This window comes from Echiichthys vipera (genome assembly GCF_963691815.1).
Source record: "Echiichthys vipera genome assembly, chromosome: 4".
Lineage (NCBI taxonomy): Eukaryota > Metazoa > Chordata > Actinopteri > Perciformes > Trachinidae > Echiichthys > Echiichthys vipera.
Window position 1 is genome coordinate 7,571,619 of NC_139829.1, and position 23,294 is coordinate 7,594,912.

At 39.4% G+C, this 23,294-nt stretch overlaps 1 protein-coding gene across 3 annotated transcripts; it reads left to right on the forward strand.

Moving 5' to 3' along the window:
- The first annotated feature begins 5,627 nt into the window (after positions 1–5,627).
- Positions 5,628–16,626, forward strand: LOC310946180 (C-C motif chemokine 21-like). 3 transcript variants are annotated; one of them, XM_083912557.1, is made up of 5 exons: positions 15,085–15,096; positions 15,222–15,359; positions 15,533–15,647; positions 15,836–15,943; positions 16,083–16,626. In XM_083912557.1, the coding sequence occupies exons 2-4, from the start codon at positions 15,299–15,301 to the stop codon at positions 15,936–15,938; spliced, it is 279 nt and encodes a 92-aa protein (XP_083768683.1). In that variant the 5' UTR covers positions 15,085–15,096; positions 15,222–15,298; the 3' UTR covers positions 15,939–15,943; positions 16,083–16,626. The 3 variants fall into 3 exon arrangements, with proteins under 3 accessions (XP_083768682.1, XP_083768681.1, XP_083768683.1); XM_083912556.1 differs by lacking the exons at positions 15,533–15,647; positions 15,836–15,943; positions 16,083–16,626 and adding exons at positions 5,628–5,890; positions 7,439–7,963 and having other exon boundaries at positions 15,021–15,096; positions 15,222–15,250; XM_083912555.1 differs by lacking the exons at positions 15,085–15,096; positions 15,222–15,359; positions 15,533–15,647; positions 15,836–15,943; positions 16,083–16,626 and adding exons at positions 5,628–5,890; positions 7,439–10,724.
- The last annotated feature ends 6,668 nt before the right edge of the window (positions 16,627–23,294 follow it).

The following is a 23,294-nucleotide window of genomic DNA, read 5'->3' on the forward strand; positions in this document are numbered from 1 at the left end:
TCGTAGTTCCCGCTCACGTCCAAATTGATAAATGCCAAAGTTTGCCAGGAAATGGTCGTACGCACGTTTTTCTGCCGCATGTTCATTTGATAAATGAGGGCCAATGAGAGGGAGGTGGTATTTGTTTTTTCACAGCTATGTCATTCAAACCTGTATAGCCGATGCAGGGGAGCAGGGTGTTGTCCCTTTTCTCCACAAAGAAGAAACCGGCTCCCACCGAGGATGAGGATGATGTAGGGAGACAAAAATCAAGAGGGAGACACATGCAGGGAAACACAGACAGAGGGAGACAAACTCACACAAAAGGAAGAGAGGAGGATACTGACAGAACCGAGTCTTGACAGAGGAAAAGATAAGATTGAGAGCAAGGTTCACTGATTTAGTCAGCTTTGTGGACAAGCAGGCAAGGATCACTTCTCACCCTTTATTTGGCAATTTACAAGACCCCATGTCATCAAGCCACGGAAACAAGCTAAAAGCAGGAGAAAAAGGTTCTCCAAGATTCAAGGTAGCTCCTGCTCACGTCCAAATTGATAAATGCCGAAGTTTGCCAGGAAATGGTCGTACGCACGTTTTTCTGCCGTACGTTCGTTTGATAAATGACGGTATGATCAAGTAACCCAAAAAGCTGATGGAATGATACATTTTCCAAAGACTTGTACTTTGATTGGGGTTTTCCATTTAATGCTACTTTTTACTTCTACTCCACTACATCTAGCAGGGGACCCCAAACTTCCCTTTCCCGGGCCATATTAACCAGCTCTAACTGGGGGATCCCGAGGCGCTCCCAGGCCAGTGTGGAGATATAATCTCTCCACCTCGTCCCCTATCTCTAAGGGAGACTCCAACAACCCTCCTGAGAAAACTCATTTCGGCCACTTGCATCCCCGTTTTCATTCTTTCGGTCATGACCCAGCTTTCATGACCATAGTGAGGGTAGGAACGAAGATTGACCGGTAGATCGAGAGCTTTGCCTTCCGGCTCAGCTCTCTTTTCGTCACAACGGTTCAGTAAAGCGACTGCAATACCACTCCTACTGCTCCGATTCTCCGGCCAAACTCACCCCTCCATCGTCCCCTCACTCGTGAACAAGATCACGAGGTACTTGAACTCCTTCACTTGAGGTAAGGACTCATTCCCTACCTGGAGTAAGCAATCCACCGGTTTCCTGCTGAGAGCCATGGCCTCAGATTTAGAGGTGACCCTAATCTTCATCCAAGCCGTTTCACACTTGGCTGCGATCCGATCCAGTGAGTGTTGAAGGTCAGTGACCGATGACACCAACCCCCACCGGGAACGAATCTGACTGCCGAGGATCCGGACACAACCCTCGCTTAGGGTGTACAGAGATTGGATGGCCCACAGAAGTGACCCCATACTCCCTCAGCACCTCCCACAGTATCTCCCGGGGGACCCGGTCATATGCCTTCTCCTAAATCCACAAAGCACATGTGGACTTGATGGGCATACAACCAGGCCGTCTCCAGGATCCTTGCGAGAGTGAAGAGCTGGTCCATTGTTCCACATCTAGGACGGAAACTGCATTGTTCCTCTTCAATCTGAGGTTCGACTATAGGACGAACCCTACTTTCCACAATCTTGGAGTAGACTTTACCAGGGAGGCTAAGTAGGCTGCTACCCCTGTAATTGGCACACAGCCGCTGGTCCCCCTTTTGATATAGAGGAACCACCAACCTGGTCTGCCACTGCCTTGACACTGTCCCAGACTTCCACGCAATAATGAAGAGACATGTCAATGAAGACAGCCCCTCCCAACCCAAAGCTTTCAGAATTTCAGGACAAATCTCATCAACCCCTGGGGCTTTGTGACTGTGGAGTTGTCTGACTACCTCAGTGACTTCCGCCAGAGATATTGACAAGGATTCCCCATCAGCCTCCAGCTCTGCCTCTACAAAAGAGGGCGTGTTAGTTGGATTAAGGAGTTCCTCAAAGTGCTCCTTCCACCGCCTGATTACCTCATCAGCTGAGGTCACAAGCGTCCTGTCCTTAATGTAAACAGCTTGGACGGTTCCCTGTTTCCCCCTCCTGAGTTGTCAAATGGTTTTCCAGAAAAACCTTGGTGCCGCCCGAAAGTCCTTTTCCATGACTTCTCCGAACTTCTCCCACACCCGCTGCTTTGCCTCTGACACAGAAGAAGCTGCAGCCCTTCTGGCCCATCGGTACCTTGCAACTGCCTCCGGAGTCTTCTTGGATAACATATCCCGGAAGGCCCCCTTCTTCAGGCGGACAGCTTCCCTGACCACCGGTGTCGACCAAGGTGTTCGAGGGTTACTGCCCCTTGAGGCACCTAAGATCTTGAGGCCACATGTGGGAAAACTTTCCGACGTAGCCATCATTTGAATGTCCAAATGAGAACCCATACAGGTGAGATGCCCTAATCTTGTTAAACGTGGGAAAGATTTCATACCACAAATGACTGACCTGCGACTCAATGACTGTCGTTATAACCCAGTAGAGCACTAACAAAGTCGAAAACCAACTTCCCACAAACGACTGTCGTTGGCACTTGGAGCAGAAAGGGTTTCAGTGACATCATCGGCCTTGTGCACGCCCTCCCTAGAGGTTAAATACCTGGATCTTCACACCAGACATTTGGACCAGTCCCAACCTTGTCAGATGCGTAAATGAACTGATGAACCCCTTGGATGAGAGGTGAAATGTCTTCAAAGAAAAATAACCAAGCCCAGTACCATAGTGGACCAAGGACAGGGACAAAGCAATTAAGTGTCGAAATAAAGCTTGTAAAAATTTGAAAATAAATCATAAATTTCAAATTTCAAGCAAGTATGTGGAGTAATACAAAAAGTAAAGAGGGATTTTTTAAACTCAGTGGGAAGAGAGACAAAAGTAGGCTACGTTTGGGGAATGATAAGGAGAATGAAGGGGATTAAAACATAATGCAAATATCCGATTTTAATTCATAGTTAAATTACAGCAGTGAAAGATGAAAAAAGCGATATGTTGGCAAAAACATTTGCTAAAATTCACAGTTCAGACAATATTAGTGAAGGAAGAAAATTATGAGAAAATACCATAGCAGAGAATGAGAGTTAATACAACATGAGGAGGGCACTTGTAGTATAGGTAACTAGCCATTCACAAAGACAAAAAAAAAACCAAGATGACAGCACCAGGTAAAAACCAGATATATTAAACCATAACCCAAGAATATTTTGATAGAATTGTATGATAAAGTGTTGGAGGATGGGAAATTATCGCAAAGCTGGAAGGAGGCAGTAGTAATTCCAATATGAAAGGAAATATTTGACAAACCCAGGGAAATGTAGACCTATTGGTTTAACATGCAACACATGCCAAGTATGGAAAAAAGGGTAAATGAAAGGTAAACATATTAAGATACACAAATTCACCTTAGATCCAGCTCTGTGTTCAGAACATGAAATTAGGAAAACAACAATAATCTGAGAAAGTGAAGCTGTATTTTTTGATATTGAGTAAGTATATGATATGACATGGGTAGGAGGGTTATTAGTCAAACATGGTAACTTGAGAATTAAAGGTTGTATATTGTATATATTATATATATTAGATCTGTTTACATTATTTATAAAATTGTATACGTTTGATTATTGTATAGTTAGATTAACAAATTGTACATACAGTAGATAAATTACATAGATTATAGCTTACAAAATTACACTGCACCAGGAAGTGAAGTAAATTGGTAAAAAAGACAATTACTGAATTGTGAATAAGGAGCAGGATTTAAACTTTAAAATTTAAAGTGTAAACTTCTTCGAACTCCTTTTCAGGCATAGTTAATTGTATGTTGTTGCTTGTTTTTTCTCATTTGTGAACTAATTTAGTTGTTTATAGTTCTGCTATTTTGTATTCTTTTTTGTCTGTAATAAATTCACGACTTCAATTCAATACTAGGAAAACAATGGTAATACGGTTGAAATAAAATGTAAAATACAAAGTGACAAAGTAAAATACTATACATTTGTAGGATTATGATTTGATGGGAGGATTACATGGACGGCTTATATTCAGAAAGTAGTGGACAAATGTAAGAAAGTGCTTAATGTAATGAGATATGTAGTTGGATGTGATTATAGATAGAACAGCTTTGAAGGCCATAGACACTGGGTTAATTAGATCTGTGTGAGATTATGGTTGTGGTGTATGGGTCAGCAGCAAATACTTCTCTTAAGAAATACACAATATTTAATATCAGCCATTGAGAATATGCACAGGTACAATAAAAACAACTCCCAACAGCAACACAAGAGGTTGAAACGGGAGAGATACAGCTTTAATTGAATTACTGGAATAATACCCAGCACGAATCATTGACAAACCATGCTGGGAAAAGGAGAGAAGGGAAACTAAAAGTTTTGGATGGACGATGACTCAGAGAACAATACGACTCAACATAGCTTAACTAAAGGTGGTTCCAACCGTCCCATTACCTTCAATTATACCTTGGATACTAACAGATGCAACGGTAGACTTTACAATATAGGTAAATAAAAACAAGGATCAATCATGTATGTATAATTCATTAATCATTCTGTTATACATTGACAGTTTCTACAGCTTTGTCCAAATTTAGACTGATGCATCAAACGATATAGTAGATAAAGTAGGAAAAGCCTGTATATTACGAGAATTTCACATCAAATTAGGGAAGAGGATCAATAGGTGATCAGGTGAAATGATTGCAATATTGTTAGCGGTACAATGGGTCTAGGACACCGGGCCATTTATGACAATTATTTGTTCAGATTCAAGTTCAGCGATGAAGAGTTTGCAGCACAGCCATTCAGACAGCAGACCAGACATTTTGATTGAAATACATAAAACACTATTCAGAATTCAAATGATGGGGCTTACAGTCATATTTTTATGGTAACCTGCAAACATTGGCATAAGAGGTAACAAAATGGCAGATAAGGCAGCAAAGGATTTAACAAAAAGAAGTAAGACTGATTTAAATATTGACATACTGTAGGTAACACTGAAATCAAAGGATTTATTAAGCAACGACTTAAGGAAAGGTGGCAAATGCAATGGGAGGAAGAGCGGAGGGGACAGCGTTTTTACAGAGTCCAAAGGAAAGTGGGAGAAATGAGATGTGCAGGAAAAAACAGAAAAGAGGAGGCAGTTATTTCAAGAATCAGATTTTAGACACACTGGTCTAAAGAGCACACCTTTTTATTATAGGCAAGTAGGCAGATGTGTATACTGTGGGCAATCGTAGACAATAGAACATGTCTTTGTACACTGTGAGAGGTATAAGGAAGAAAGAAAAAGTCAAATTTCATCTAATATATATTTTACAATATAATTCAAAAAAGTGCTTCCGAATTAACTAATAAACTAACTAACTAAACTAATTTGCTTGAAAATGTATTATTAATATTATCATTTTAAAAAATGTAGTCAGGTTGTTTTTTTTGGCTTTGTTTTTATTTATTAATATAAGTTATAATCTTATTTGAGTCACACTCCCTACCAGATGGTGGCGGTAATGCACCACAAAGTTGTTTTCCAACCGCCAAATAAGTTGAAGGAAAGAAAGAAAGAAAGAAAGAAAGAAAGAAAGGAGGAAGAAAAAAGTAAACACTACAGGTGGCTGTAACTTTAGCACCGTACACGTAAGACTATTGAATAAGCGAGACGCTATTTTGTAGTTGTAGCGCAGATAAAAACTTAAGTTATGATAAAGCAACAATGTCTTCACTTCAGTTTTTGAGAGAGTTTGTCAACAAGCGACTTTCTGCTGCTGCTGAAGAAATATTTGGAGTTTTTGAAAAAACTATCGTCGAGTACGAGGAAGAGATCAATCGTCAGCGCAGACTGTTGGATATCGTTTGGAAACCTGAGATAAAGTTACACAGGATAGGTGTGTACGAACTCAATGTGTTTAAAATCCTATAGAATATATCCATATTTATTCTGTTTTTCTAATATATGCTGTCTGTATAATATTTGTTTTTTGTATATCTGGAGTTTTGTAAGGAAAATAATTCCCCCCTGGGATTATTAAAGTATTTCTGATTCCGATTGTGATTGTGGGTGGGGACATTTGGTTCAGGCGAGGACAGCGATAGTTCAAGGGAGGAGCAAACCTATAAAAACTTGCACAGCAGCCTTCTAGGCCATTTATCTATGTCCTTTGTCGTCCATGATGACTTGGCGTCACATGGGAACATGAAATGTATGTCATTCTCACTACGCTTTTTCCATAGCCTCTAACTGAACAATACAATAAACTGTCAAACTCTAAATATAAAAAATGATCTTTTAACGACAGATAATGACTATGACCAGGAAATATTTGATTAATCTTAATAGACACTAATGTCAATTTTTGGGAGCTGCTGTCCCATGGGGTCTACTCGAAGCCGTATTACAGGGGCGGGACTAACCAGCCCTATTGCCCAACATCATGTTCTCGATGTCTCTTGGGAAAGCCATCATCAATCAGTGTGTTTACATGCACATCCCGAAAACGGCCTTACCCCCGTTTCGGGAATAATCAGGTTATTGAAGTTCCCCTTGTATAAATGAGCAGGGGTTGAATGGGAAAATGACGGAGTAACTCTTGCTCCGTTACCGTAGGTGGCTCTCCGCCAACATACAGCTAGTTTGAATATGATTTTTTCCCTGTTCACCTTTGTCAAAATCACAAACGGCCGACTTTTGGACAGAATTACGACCGAAACGGGTCTTCTTGGTAGTGATGCTGGTTGTATGAAGCCTCCGAGACAGCTCTGCAAGAATTCAGAGTTTACATTTGAGAGTGACTATCATCTCTGTTTAATATCACCATATAATCATGTTAGATGTAAATTTACATTTTGTCGAATTTGCAATTCACCTCATCTGTGTGCATGATCTTTTTTCATTTTGAATTAATAGATACAAATGGTTAATCAATTACTTCTGCCCCCGTTTATTTGTGTTTTTACACAAAAAAAACAAGCTCAAAGATGGCTGGTCGTAAAGATGAGTAGTTTATTACATAGAACCAAATTACTTGTGGTAAAAGCTCCTGCACTTTCACCGACTGAGATTAACAGTGTGACACCGAGCAGAAGTAAATAACACAAGCGGCTTAAAATTTAGCAGCATGCATATATTGAATTAGCGGGTATATTTTATTGTAGTTTTAGCGCAGATAATAACTTAAGTTGTCATAAAGCAACAATGTCTTCAGTTTTTTTATCGCAGAGTATGAGGAAGAGAACGATCATCAGCGCAGACTGCTGGATATAGTTTGGAAACCTGAAATAAAGTTACACAGGATAGGTGTGTCAAATCTCAATGGTCTTTATGAGTATGAATCATAGGATCCTAATGGTTTAGAGACAATGGTGCTGTGTTTTTCTGCTCAGATGTTGGTTTCTCTGTCATCACAGTTGTGTCCTTTTGTTCTTTGTTCCTCCAGAGCTCCCACAGCAACATGTCTGTAAGGAGGAGGAGGTTCTCTCTGACCAGCAGCAGCTCTGTCTTCAGGAGAGAAACACCAGTCTGGACCAAGAGGACCCAGAGCCTCCACAGATTAAAGAGGAGGAGCAGGAGGAACTCTGCACCAGTGAGGAGGGAGAGCAGCTTGAACTGAAGCAGGAGACTGATGCCTTTATGTTGACTCCTGCTAAAGAGGAAAGGGACCACAGCGAAGAGGAGACTCTGAACTCTGAACTTATCTATGAGACTCAGAGTGCAGTGGAGGAAAATCTTCTAAACATCACATCAGTTATAATCTCTGTAGTATCCGAACCAAACAGTGGACACCAGCTCCTCTCTCTCAACTCTCATGAAGCTGAGAGCCAAGATCAGAAAGGAGGTAAGCATGGAGACTCAGGATCAACTGGAAATGCAGAGACAGAACCAAAGAAGAGACGTCAGAAAAGTGCCAGTAACAATGTAAACAACCCTAACTCATCAGAGATACACAGTGATACTCACACAGGTAAAAAGTCTTTCAAATGTGACACATGTGGAAAAGATTTTGAGTATAATTCATATTTTCAGAGACACATGAGAACACACACAGGTGTGAAGCCATATTCTTGCAAAACGTGTGGGAAAGGTTTCAAACATAATAGTGACTTGAATGTCCACATGAGAATCCACACAGGTGAGAATCCGTATACTTGTAAAACATGTGGGAAGGGTTTCAAACATAATAATAACCTAAATGTCCACATGAGAATCCACGCAGGAGAGAGGCCATATATTTGTAAAATATGTGGGAGAGGTTTCTTACGTAGTTCTGAGCTAAAGGTCCATGTGAGAACCCACACAGGTGAGAAACCGTATACATGCAACACATGTGGGAAAGATTTTAATCAATCAGCGTCATTAAATTATCATATAAGAACCCACACAGGTGAGAAGCCGTACCTTTGCCAGACCTGTGGGAAAACATTGTGTGACCTTTCATCGTTGAAAAGGCACATGAGAATCCACACAGGTGAGAAGCCTTATTCTTGTAAAACATGTGGGAAAGATTTCATTCGTAGTTTTGACCTTAACATCCACATGAGAACCCATACAGGTGAGATGCCATATAATTGGAAAATACGTCATTCATCGTATGAAAACCATTTTATACAATGAATTGTTAGTCCATGTGAGAAGAACCTTTACTGGTGAGAAGCCACATTAACATTCACAAATCTAATGAAACAAAACCTCAGTTCTTTTGTGTTTCTCAACTAAATGGAACTAATTTGTAAAGGATTTAGTCATCGCAAAACGAATCCATGCAATCTCTTTACATTTTTGAAGTGAATTAATTGTCATGTCATGTTTCCTCTTTATATAACTTAAGACATGTATAAGTGTTGTCTGTTTACCACTGCTTATGATTTTGTTTTCCCAATGTTTTTTTAATACTCAACTTTTTTGACTTCTTTTAAATTGACATATAGTCCGCAGAGTGTCAAAGCCATAAGGCAGCAAGTTGCCATAGAGACATCCTTGATTGGATCCCAGTTAGAGTCAACAATCAACAGGTGTCCGTGAGAGAAGTGAGGGAAGAAGTAATGAGAGCGTCACACAGCAGCGTTCTCCTGGAGGAGTTGTTCCGGCAGAGGCTTTTGCCAGGGCAGCTACCGAAATAGGCTCCGGATTGCAGATTAGGTTTAGGCGAGCAGTCGCATTTCAGTAGACAACTTTACTCTGATTACTCTGATCGGCTATATAGGTACAAGTCCATCTGTTAAGTCATGACATAACGCCCTTTCAAAGTACTGTTTCCGAGCCCAAGCCGGTCCAAGCCTTATACTTCTGCAGTGCTGCAGTGAGCTTGCCCGTTGTTTGAACAGATCTACGTAAAATAACAAACAACGTAATTGTAATTTTACTGCTATCCTATCAATGAAAAGATGTCTCACTGAAGAAACAAATTGTTGTAATTGTTCACAGGTTTGGCCGTTAATGTTCAATAAGACAGGAAAGTCGTATTTTGAAAGCGTGTTACGTCAGACTTAACAGCCAGACAGACGAGCACCAAAAACCAAATGGTGGCTGACTTGACTGCAGGGACTGCCTCTGATTGGCTGGTAAGTGGGCAATGTGGTGATTGGCTAGTCAGCTCAGGCGAAACAACGGCCAAAATTTGTGCTTGTAACTCTTATCTTCTAGTCCAGGGGCCACGAAATCAACTGACCAAAACGAAACATAAAAAGGACTGACTTTTGCCAAATGCCATCTTTGTATCGCACATTTCACGATAACAGTCGGGCAGATAAATCAGATACAAACAAACCAATGACAGGACACTGACGTTGTCTATATTACAACCATGTTTAGAAATTGATGTTTAAAGTTTCTTGTTGATTTTAAGTTTTTTTCCCCTCCAAAATCTGTCTTTTTCACATAGAATGTTTTCATACGCGTTTTTTTAAATATTTGTGATAGATGCACGTATTTGTATACAATTATTATTCCTCATGAGCATGAGCGAGCTGCAGCCTTCTTAGATTTGTATTAAGTCTTCATGAGTCAAATCCAGACTGTCCTGTTAGTATCACTTGTGTTAATCACAACAGTCCTGATCTTTTGACCATATTGTTTTTTAGTTTCTACCCCACTGTATTTCTCATGTTTGTCAGCTAGCTATTATTCAGCTGAGGGGCTCTCCATTGTACTGTAGCTAATGTCATTGCTGTAGCGTCAACATTGGCCATACTCACCGAGGATGAAGAAAGTAGAAGCCTCAATTCAAATTGCATGTAAAAAAAAGATAAGATCTGATATTCACATGTATCCCTCATAACTATTACTAATCTGTGATAGTTATGAGGGGTGCAAAATGTCAACGTACAGTCCTCATAACATAAATACTTTATCAAGGTTTTTACGTCTTGGACAACAACAAGAACACCAAAAAAGGCAAGAGTAAACAAATTCAGATCCTGACGAGTAAAAGTTTTTATTAATGAAAACATGGGTCTTGAGCTATGCATTTTAAAGTTGTATGTATGTTCATGTAAAGAGTACATTACTGCTGTTAATGAGGATACAGATAATTAAAAGTTGTCTTTAGGATGTCGATGCATGCATACACACACAAGCACTACATGAACATGTCTTTGGGAACAGCTTCTGCTTATTGTTGTATAACTTTTTCTTTCTTTCTCTCGAAGTATTTGAAATGACGGAGGACCAAGATTTATATAAAAGCTCATTGAAATTGTGTTGTAGTGAATGTTTCATCTGAAGTGAACATTAACATTGTTAATAAACTGTTTTAAATCCTACAAGAGTAAAGAGAAAATGACCGACTGGAAAATCAAAACTGACGCTCTGTTTAATTAGGAGCAGTGCCGAAAGCCAGGTGATATAAGTAAAAAGAAGTGAATGTGCTTTGACACAAGCGTTCAGTTACTCTTTCTCTGAAACATCCCGTTTCACATCGTTAACCTCCATCTACAATAAAGCCACAATCACACCGCCTCACAGACTGTCGTTGACATAACTGAGTATTCATGATCCGCCTCAAGCCTTGCAGCTACGTCTGGATTAAATTTGTGTATCTAGATGACGGTTTAGTTTACATAAGTGGGGCAATGAGAGAAGGACGTTAAATAAGCACTTAAAGCTGTCATGGAAACTGTTTTTTATGTTTTAAAGAACTTCATATTTGGTATTGATTCAGTTTTTTTTATTTAATATCTCTGAATATCTGTCCGGATTTTACATGAACAAGATGTGCAAGTTCATCTCTTAGCAATATTGAAATATAAACCTTGGTGCGAATGATTGCAATATGCTTCACAATGATGAAAAGAAACAACTCTATTGTTCTATGAGTCGAGCGTAAAAAAAAATCCAAAAAGCTGACTTGTCCCAGTCATTTCTCTGGAATGCCATTTCTCCATTTTCAACTGTAACTTCCCCCTAAACAGAATAGATACACTGACCTTTACAATTAAATGTAAATATGGTAGCGGTAGAACAGCTGTTCTGCGAGGCTAAATTACTGTTTTTCTCATAAATGTGGTATGTGGTTGTTATTTACAGCTATGAAGAAATCGGATTGATTTGAGCTACCCATTTTATAAAGCCAAAGAGATTGATATTGATCATGTCACTCTGGGAAAAAAGCAAATAAGTAATAATCCCTAAAATGTTGGGGTGGCCGGTGGCTGAGTGGTTAGAGCAGTCGCCCCATGTAAAGAGGCTTAATGTCCTCGAGGCAGTGACCGCGGTTTGACTCCGACCTGCGGCCCTTTGTTGCATGTCTCCCCCTCTCTCTTTCACCCCATTTCCTGTCTGTCCTATCTGATAAAGGCTTGAAAATCTGCCAAAAAAATAATCTTTAAAAAAAAAACTATTCCTTTAATAAATAGATATAGATGAATCTTGGAGCACTGCACATAGTCTGTGCAGAGAATGGAAAGACAATAACTGTAAGACTGACAGGAAATCAACCCAAATTCCTCTTTATAGACAATATTTCCTTTGAAAGTTTATCATCCCGTGCTTGCCCCCTTATGACAGTTGCATCATGCCAAAACGTATGCCTCTGGCGGGAAAAGTTAGTTTCCTGTTGCTCAACAACTCCCACACTTACAGATTGTAATCTAGTATTTGGGTACATGCACACACATGTATAAACACTATCACACGGACCGCATCCCAGCAGACAAACCCAAGAGGGTAAGACTGCCCACACACATTCCAGGAAAAATCCCCAAAGCACACTCTGACCATGTTGACATTGAATGTGGGATAACTACTGAAAAGACAACATAGATGAAGCGTAAGAGAAAAATTCAGAAAAAGATCAGATATCATGGTTTACAGTACGACCTTTCACTTCCTGACACTTTAAATTCAGATTTATACCTGTATTTCGCTCCCTCAGATACTAAAACCCTAAACTACACTCGCAGGCCTCTGACAAGTGTTAGATCGATACACTGAGTGAACACTGGCTCTTTATTTTAAGATAACATGATGTGCAGCCATAGATACATCTTTCAAACTGACTGCAACTGACTGGCTTTCTGCTCTTACACTGCTGGCAGTATTTACAAAGCAGCTGACTCTTCCCTGCTTAAAGTGGAGATTCTTCAGCTATCCCTGAGGGCGCCACTTCAACTTCCAGCGCTTACATGTGCACTGACAGTTCTACTACTTTTATGTCTCACTGTTCAACTGAGACTTAATTTCCTTCAAATGATACTTCAGCTCCTCTTCATGCTTAAAGTAATACTTTTAACAACATTGTGTACTTTGCAGCATTACACAAGCATGGTTTTAACATTTGAGACATTATCTAGTTATATTGTTATTCACTGATACCAAGTTTTTCTACCATTAGATAAATAGAGAGTACTTTATAAAGTTAATCTCAGTGGGATTTCTTACTAACACAGCAGCTTAAAGCAAAAAAACAAAAAACTAAATTAAAAAAGGTAATAACTTAAATTACCAAGTGCTTTGTTCCAATTCCATCACTCTCAGAAAATGAGCACATCATTTTTCCTTTAGGGGTACAACCGCTTGTTACTGGGGCTGTACCCTCTTAATATACAGGTGTTGAACCCTTGACACTGGCTTGGAAACATGCAGTATATGTACCATTGGGTATCTAAAAAATGTATATATACTTTCCTTGAGGTCCAATAATTAGCACTGTGTGTGTGTCCTATTACTGTATATTGTACATTGGGGGATAGAAATGGACTCCTACTGTACCCACTAAACAGGTCTACCGAGCACAGAATAGGGGCCCCTATCGATTATCTGAAGAATGTTGCTGAAAATAACACAAAATGATCATGAAGAAACACAAAATGATCATAAAGAGACGCTTGATGACCACACAAACAAAATGATTGACCCAAAGACATACAAAATTAGTACAGTGATGTAAAAGACCATTAAGACATGCTAAATTACTGATACACTAAATTATCAAAAACATATGTACATACTGGCCCTCATTTATCAATCTTGTGTGAAAACGGGCGCAGATCTGAGCGCAGAATTGGTCCTACGACAGGACACAGGTGTGATGTATGAAACATTCTCATCTGACCAATCTCAGCGTACGAATGAGCAGGCCCTGATAAATGCGGTGGCTGAATTTGATCGTCATTAACATGTTACGCCCTTAAATATTCCTGGTTCGGAGGCCTCGCCCACTGAGGTCAAACATGGAGAGGAGAAACACTGGTTAGAAAAGAAACTCTTCCGACACACAGATCGGCATCCTGACATCCGAGATGGAGCAAATTAAAGATGTGCTTTTTGTCAGTCTTAAGAGTGAAATAAAAGGGGCCCATAAAAACGCTGTATGGAAAAGAAGAACGGAGGCAGTCAACCCGAAGCAGCGCTCCACTGTGACCCGTGTGCATGTGCGCACTGTTGAACCTGCGCTCCTGCTCTGTAGCAGGGTTTGCAAGCGGGGTTATGAGGTATTCCGTTAGAGGATAACCTTTGTCACCTAGAACCATACCAAAATGTTAATCATCTGATACCTTGTTTGATTTAATGCAATTTATCGAGGGCAGCCACTTACCGAGGAGATGACTGTGGCTCTGCAGTGCGCTTTCCTGCAGCCGTACGCCAACACATTCATTCATTCATTCATCTTCAACCGCTTGTCCCTGTCGGGGTCGCGGGGGGCTGGAGCCGAGCTGTTTTGAAATATAAAAGAATCGTGTGTCCCCCCCTGGCCACCTGGCCGCCACGTTTAAAAGCGATAGCTTGGCATCACAAATCACCTGTACATTTATCGAGTGGTAGTTTTGGCGATTGATGAATGCGTAATCATTCATGGATGGTGCCTTCAGATGCACATGAGTACAATCAATTGCTCCAACCACAATTTTTATTTTTTTTATTCGTTTTAAGAATCCGTTTTGATCTGTTCTTAATATGTGACTGCTTATGCTTGATGATAGCTGAGGTTTGTTAATTATTTTCAGCCAGATTTTGCTGTGCTGCACCGCAAAAACACAGGCTGAAATTTGCGTACACGATCTCAGACCAGACGTGAGATTTGATCGTAGCTCCCGCTCACGTCCAGATTGATAAATGCCAAAGTTTGCTTGGAAATGGTCACACACATGTTTTTCGGCCGTACGTTCGTTTGATAAATGAGGGCCACTGACTGCAAACAACACATAATGACTACAAAACTACCACAAAGAAACAACTAAAATCAGATGCAAAGCCACAACACAAAGATTCAATTCAATTTAATTCAATTTTATAAAGATGCAAAATGAAAACGAAAATTCTGCAAAATTGATGCAAAACCAATACAAAATGTCCAAAAATGGCTGCAAAATTTCTAAAAGTAGACTTGTGCCCAAAGGCCCATTGTCTCATAATACGTCCATGAGGCACTGTATCATACACTTGACACAGAATGTTTGCAAACTAGTGAGTTGAACACAGTATTTGCTGATTTATGCTGGTGCTCCTGAATGGACTGTCTCTTTGTAACGCATGTATGGTTTGAACAAAGGCACTTCTCATGAAAGACGTATGCTCTGATACAGATCCGCCTCAAGGAAGCATCTGAAAAGACATGCAGGAAAACGTTGGCAAGAAACAAAGGAGAAGAGGAGTGTAGAGGTAATTGGCCGGGCAAATGGGAGTCTGGTGCCAACTTTTCCCCATTTCCAGTCAGTGAGCACAGATCAAACTTTCACTTTCTGTACAAAGCGGTATAAATACACCTGCAGTTCTCCTCCTCACAGCAAAACCTTCACACATTCCTGAAGAGACTCACTGAAGCAGCCAAACCTGAGCTCAGAGCTAAGAAGAAACACAAGACATGGCCTCTCGAATTGCACTTCTCCTCTTGCTGGGTGTCATCTGTGTTGGGTTTGCAACAGGTGAGATACTTTGCATTGCATTAGCAGGAAAACAGATTTCAAAATGCTGTCAGGGCTGGTGCATGACGAAAACAGTCACTTTAGCTATTTAGGTTCCATAGATAAATCCATCTGTCTGTTGATTTGTCCCATTCTTTCTGACACATTGCATTTGTTTCTTCATCTCCCTGCAGCTGAGATTGCAGTGGACTGCTGTCTGAAGGTTGCTGAGAAGCCCTTGCCACTCAAAATCCTTCTAAGCTACACCATTCAGGAAGCAGGCAAAGGCTGCGACATCAGTGCTACTGCGTGAGTAACATATGTAAAATGCTGTAAAATATTACATATATTCATTAGGCGAAGAAAAGTCATTTCTTTAGATCCTTTTCTGACTGTTTACAATATAGCTGGTTTCTCTTATTTTTGCTACATCCTCATTTAAAAAAAAGTAGTCTGCAGTCTGATCTCACTTCTGTGTCTCTTATCTGCTTTTTCAGGTTCATTACAACGGGCGGAAAGACACTGTGCGTCTCCCACCCCAGCGATAAAGCATGGGTGAGAAAGTACATCAAACATATGGATGAGAGACAATCTCATTAAATCAGGTAAATCTTATATATATGTTGTGCTTTAAAACAAAGATTGCCCATCTAAAGGTGTCTTGCAGCTTTTAATTTTTCTTACTGTACTCACTGTAAATGCTTTTACCTAACAATGGCTCCTTACTGCACTTCCTTTCTGCAGGTGTGAAGAGGAGAGGAAAAGATGGCTGAAGATCAGGACGGATCTAACCCGAGAGCTGAGGACGTCAGACTCCGAACAGCCTTGTTGTACTGGAAAAACCAAAAGATCAGACCTGTATGATCATTGAGTAATCAACACTTGACGTTGTTGACCTTGATGTTGTTTGAGCAATCATGCGGGTGAATCAGGCAGTAGATAAATGTACAGTTCTGTGTGTTGCTTCTCATTTGGGGTGACTGTGGTGTAAAATCCAATCCCTTTGTCAATAGCTCTTCTTCTTCCTTTTTAAAAAAATAATTATCCCAGGAGGGAAATGTGCCTTGTCTTGCCAAGTCTGGGACCAACAGTGACTCTTTTTTTGTCTTAATCATACGTTTGTAAAACACAAAATGTTTGACAAGATGTGTGTATCTTTTATGATAATGTCCTAAACATTTCAGTGAATATACAGTTTGATGTTTGGGATAATTTGTGCAGAAATGTTGAGATGATTTGGTTATGTCAACATTGAGTTATTCTAAAATAAAGTTTTTGTTTTTCTGAATTTGTAGTTGCCACTTGTCATAAAAACACATGGCTGCATCATCTGCATAGTTTCTACAAAAAGATAAAACACGAATATTAATCTTTCAGAATTACAAACCTTTGAAATGGATGCACTTTTTCTGCAGCACTGTTATTGGTTTTAATATAAGGAAAGGTTATACAGTTATGAACATTAAATCTTTGTCATGTTGTGTTGAATTTAAGGTAACAAATGCAAATAAGGCTGGCTGACCGGATCAGTTCAGTGATCTACAGTAACAGAAGCTCCGTGCCAAAAAAAAAAAAAAAAAAACACACAGCAAGAAAGCAGGATCGCAACTGGTCTGATGAGCAATAAATTAAACTTGGCTGATATGTGAACTGAGAGGCTTAGAGAATGAGATACAGGTGAATGGGTGGGTGGAAACAGGTGTGTAGATGGGTGGGGCAGTCAGGTGACGGGGAAATGTGGTTACCTGGTGGTTGGATGGAAAATAGCAACAACTGGGTCTGAGGAATAGAGAATGTGACTGGAGAGAAAGGACAGAGAAACAGACTCTGACAGTCTTTGACAATTAACCCCACCAGGTCCCATGTGGTCTAGTGGTTATGATTTCTGGTTTTCAGGTGACCTGGGTTCAACTCCTGGTTTGGGAAGGTTTCACTGTATTTATTCTGCATTTCATTGTACTGTACTGCAAGTCTTGTACATGCTATGCTAGGCATTTATATATGCAGGATTTACACGCTGCTGCAGTTGTGAACTTAGGTAAAACTATGTGGTAGGGTTTGGACAACAAAATCACTTGGTAAGGGTTAGGAAAAGATCGTGGGTTGGGTTAAAATAAGTGTGTTTCGAGTTTAAGCATTCTCCATGGTGAAAGTCTGTGTTTGTTGTTCTTCCAAACCTGCCTCCTTACACCGAGTTTGGTGCCCTTAATCCTGGAGCACTTGCTTAAAGCGTTGAATATGTATTGCATTCATACTGTATTTTATAATAAGATGTTCAGTGCAAATACTCACCAATTGTGTCACATTTAGAAAAAAAGACACAACTGAAAATGAACAAAAAACATGCAAAACAAAATGCCAATTTGACAACGCATACACAACATAAAGGCGTGCACTGAAACCACAGAGAACACAAGTAAAAACAGAGCCCATAGCTCCACTCATATACTGTAGAAATCATGCAGAATGGTCAAAATAAAATAAAAAATATGACAAAACAATCTCAACTAAATGCTACGTTGCTTGTTCTGGAGCTTTTTAACATCTCACATGGTCTTCATCAGCAGATAAAGTGAGTTTAATATTTCCATGATTCTCTACATCTGCTGATGAAAACTGTGCAGTGCGGTCGAAAGCCCTGAAAAAGCAGAGTAAGTAGACCTTGATATTGTTCTGTGTCAACTGATTCCAAAGTCCAGGAAAACTAAAACCATAGTAAACAATAGCTCATTTTCCAGCACTGTTAATAAGTGGTTGCTAGACTATAATGGATTTCTCAATCTGCATGTGTTTTCTTCCTCACTGTGACTTGTGTGTGATGTCAAAGTGGTTAAAGATGTTTATTCCATTAGCTGGTGTTTTGTCTATATGTATGTGGTTTTTCTTCAGCTGCAGTGTGTTGAGCTCTTTCAGTACCCAGGATACTTCCCCATTTGGGAATTGTCACAGGACTCTGTTCCCTGTTTGGAGTCCAGGGAGGCCGCGTCCACACACAGGAACTACAACAGGATGCAGATTTCTTTGCATGAAAAGCTCCTTACAAAGTTCAGAAGTTGAAAATGGACATGGAATGACTGTCTGTGAAGGGTAAAAAATGTATTTGATATTTACCAAACCAGATAAATTCACATATAGCCAATTCTCCAGTCTGTGCTCATCATAATTATTACCAACATTGATACCATAATTTAAGATTAGCTAACAGCCTATTTTGGTCATTTAAGGGACGTTTGAGGAATTAAACATAGAGATATAAGGGTTTATTGCAAAGGGCTGTGCATATGCATGATTTATTTTCCCAGGATATCTAATTATATCTAAAATGACAAAACTACTTTTTTCTTTGTATGACGCAAGGTAAAAAACACAGGCTTGACGTGGGTGTAAAGACTTGTGTATTTGGTTGTCAACTTAATCATGAATGTGTTGCTGTTTGTGTTAATTCCCAACCTTTCTGAGAATAACTGTTGCTGAAAGCTGGGAACGGGAAGTCCTTCGAACTTCATTTGACTATTTGACCTCCTCTGACAGGACAAGGTCTCTGCCTTCAGGGCCAAAGAACAACTCTCCTAAGGTCCAAGAGCATTCTGTGGGGTTTCCCACAATGCATGTGGGTCTGCGTTACGTGACCACAGAGTTGACTCTCTGGGCATTTATTTACAACTTCATTTGCTCAGAACAGACTTACTGTAGTTGTTCCTTTTTAAGCAAAATTCGTCAAAAATGCACTGCAAAGTAACCAAAAGTAAAAGTGCTCACTGTAAATGTGGTGTTGTATAATATCTAGTAATATATTACAGGATCATTATGACTACGAATGAATCATTGTCATAAAGCAACATTTGAAGGTTGCAGCTGGTTGAAACTCATGTTTACTACTTAATAATAATTCCAAGATTCAAGAACTTTATTGTCACTGTGTGAGCACAACTAAATAGTAATTGCGTCCTTGTGTTATTCACACTTATTTTCATTAATGATAAAAGCATGACTAACGACAGAACAAAACAATACAAAAACATCAAGCATTTTCAATTCAATTCAATTCAATTTTATTTATAGTGTCGAATCATAACAAAAGTTATCTCAGGACACTTTACAGAGTAGGTAAAGACCACACTCTATGACTTATTTATGATTTACATAGACCCAACAATTCCTCTGTAGAGTACGGTGGCAACGAAAACCTTCCCTATAACAGGCATGAACGTCAGACAGACCCAGCTCTGTGGAGGACGGACATCTGTCTGCACCGGTTGGGGAGGAAGAAAAGGAGAGAGAAAGAGAGAAAAGACACACAGATGGACAGAGAGAGACAGACAGACACACTTCCAGAGATGCAAGCAAGCAAAGCCTAACAGTAACTATAATAATATCTATAGTAATGTGAATATAACGTATATGTTAAGACAGTTAATACAACAGAATAGTAGAAACAAGCACAGCTAAGGTGATAGAATATGACAATGATAATAATTATGGTGGCAAACATGATCAGTGATGAGTAGTGGCAATAGCAGCTACGATACAGCGAGACATACCACTGATGGTGTTTTTATGGCTACAAATTTTATAGTTTATTAAACTAGTGATAGTATATGTAGGACCACGGCAGCAGGCACCACCACGATCAGCAGAGACCTGCGAGACGACAAAGCACAAACAACTCCGGGGAAGAAGCTGAATTAGTAACATGCATTGATGAGACATGAATGATACAGACAGAGAGGAGAGAAGCTCAGAGTATCAGGAAAAGTATTATCCCCCGGTAGACTAGGCCTATAGCAGCATAATTAAGCATTTTATTTATATTTTTGAAAACTCACATTATTTTTGTTTGTTAAACCTCATCACACACAAATAAATGTAATAGAGTATAAAGTACAATGATTCCACCTGAAATGTAGTTGACAACAACATATAAAGTCACATTGAGTTGAAGTTAAGTAAAGAAGTCTACAGCTGTCTCGATTGGTTAGTTAGTTACTTAAAAAAGCGACCAGGAGCGTCCTGCTTTGACGCGTAGGGCTACCCGGGGCATTAACAAGTCACACCAAAGAGTCCTATATGCAACAAGCTGGGTTGAGAAGGGGTTGGGCTGTCTGATATCAAAGCAGTAGAAATATTCTAACTATACAGTATTAATCTGATACTGAATTTTTTAGGTGTTATTTTCTTTCAAGGTGTATAAAATGCGCTTAGCTGCTGCCCCTGTCCACAGCAGCACATTGCATAGTTTCTGTGTCTGTACTCCGTCTGCTTCTCTAAACTCTAAATCTAATGTAGTTTACACACTAACAGCACAACAAAAAATACAAACTCTCCCTTTAAAGTCTTCAAAGACAACTCAGTGAAGGTAAACCATGTCTTTTCCCATCAGTCCAGGTTTGGATATGTAACAACATGCTCATTCCTAAAATGCTTTTATGTTTTTCTGTCTGGATTCTTGCCAGGTTTTCCTCTGCAGGTTCATCAAGTTTTTTTATTTTCCAGTAAGTGCTTCAGAAGGGAAACTCCGCAAGAGAGTAAATAAAGCAGACAGATAAGGCAAGCATCCAAGCAGAGATTTACGAGAAAATGAAACTTTCTCTGTAAATGCTACAATGGCACTTAAAGTGTGTGAATAAACAAATATGTGCACCTGTGGCCCGACAAAGCAATGAGGTCAACCACAGAAGTTACTCTGATAGAGGTCAAATTGAATAATGGTCCATTTTATGTCAACACAAAGAGACCACAGCTCAGCCCCAGAACAGTGAATGGGGAAGAGAAAGTGACTCTTTATGTCAATGCGGTGGTATCTTTTTCACTGGAAGCAATGTTTTTCCAGAGTTGTGTCACTCATCTTTCACATGGGAATAAATCAACAAAGAAAGTACAGTCAAATTGTGCAATAATGTAAGTGCGTGTTGTTACTTTGGTATAGATTTATGATGCTAATAATCTTCTGATATCATCAGTGTGAAACATTTGGTCTCAACAAGTTACAAGCACTCAAGTGGGAAGGATCAAACCAATGATTTTGTGGGAAACGGTTTCTGAGGAAATTAAATTTGCTGCTAAATTACATTTTAAAAGTTTTTAAAGCATCAAAGTACATATGTTACTGTTACAGTAAAAATATTATGTTTTTATATTTGAATGCGAAAGCGACATTTTAATCTGCAGAATGCTGCTGCAGAAACCATGCCTTTAAAGGATAGCATGCCTTTACTTTCTCAACATTTACCTTAAAGCACAAGCTTTCCCTAACCTTAACCAAAGTGTTTTGTTACCTAAACCTAACCAACATGAATGTCCACACCCCACTACCTTCCTCATAATTCTCTGTTCAGTCCTTTTCTTTATTGATGCAGACATGGAGTTTGCCTTTCAGTAGTTTATATTTTCATGCTTTTGTTGCATAAATGTAATTACAAGTAGATATTGTAGGAGAAAACACAAATAAAGTATGTGGCCAGTGAACATTTTGCGGATATATGATCATGTTAGTGTTCATTATAAATGTTTCCTCATTATTCAGGTGATATTATGTTTATATGTAAACATATTTGCTTTTTTGTGATCATTTTTTAAAAATGTATCTATTCATTATTTACACAGTGGAGAGAAAGCATATTTACACCCAGAAAGAAACAGAAAAAATAATAATTAACACATTTTTATATCCATGAGAATAACAAAGGCACAGTGAAATATCACTTATTCTGATACCTGCTGCCCCTCTCCCCCTACATTTCCTTGTTCCCTCCCAATCCACTCAATCTGTCCCCACCCTCTAACCGCTAACACGATGAAATCAAGGTGTTGAACCAATGAAAAAAAGTTGCAAATTAGAACAAAAATAGACAAAAAATAAAAAGTTACTGTGAAAACTAAGCCACTTCCTCGACTCAGTTGAGATTTTGGAGACACAAGGCATCAGCAAAGTGTAGATCCTTCAAGGCAACTATAAAGGAATATTTGTTTTTTTCCTTTTGGAAAACACATTTGGTCAAAATTACATCTGCTTCTTTAACTCTACACAAACACAGTTTACTCTCTTGCTGGATCAGTAACCAAACTACCGTATTCTCATAAACAGGTTTGTGTGATGTCTTTTGAAATATGACGTTATATCACATGATGTGCATTGCTCTTCGTACAATATCAAAGGCCCGATAATGAGACCGTCCTGACTAAACTCGTCAATTGTTTGCGAATTGCGGTCACTACTGATTGGGTAGCTTAAAAAATGTCAGGTTTGTGTAGGATGTCCCGGTCATACACGTGAAAATGCTTTCTGACCAATCGGCAGTCTGAAGTATTTATACTCCGCCTTCTAGTATCGCCTCAACTCTCCTGAGGTAGTACCAAAGAAGTACCAGGTACTATTCACAAATTTTGCTCATTGAAAACCAAAAAACTAACAGATCCAAGTGAGGCGAGGCGAGGTGAGCGCAGTGGAAATAAGGGATTAATTTTTGTTAAGTAACCAAACAGACTTCTTCACCTCATTCTTAATCTCAATACTTGATGTTTTAAAAGTTCTGCTTGAAGGTTTTAGTCTGAACATGGATTGTGATATATTTTCCCTATGACGTCCAAAAAACAGCACTGAACTCTTACACTGAACAGTGGCTGTCCCACAGAGCTTTCTTACCCCCTAGATAGAACTTACAGTGGAAGACAAAAATATCCCAAAATACTCCTGTGGGACACGAAAACAAACAAGGCTTTTCTACTGTACAATACAAAATGTAAACTTGAGTTACAGGGTCATGCACCTGTTTCGCTGCTTCTGTTCAAGTGTGAATGTTGATCAGTGGTTATGTGAGGGTTAAATCAGAGATTAGAGAAGTGTGCCTGTGACTCAAAGTGTGACCAACTGTTCCTGTTACCTTGGAAGAAGAAAGTCTGACGTGGGATGGGAATTGAAATATGAGCCGATAAACTCTGGGAGGGGGGTTTAAAAGA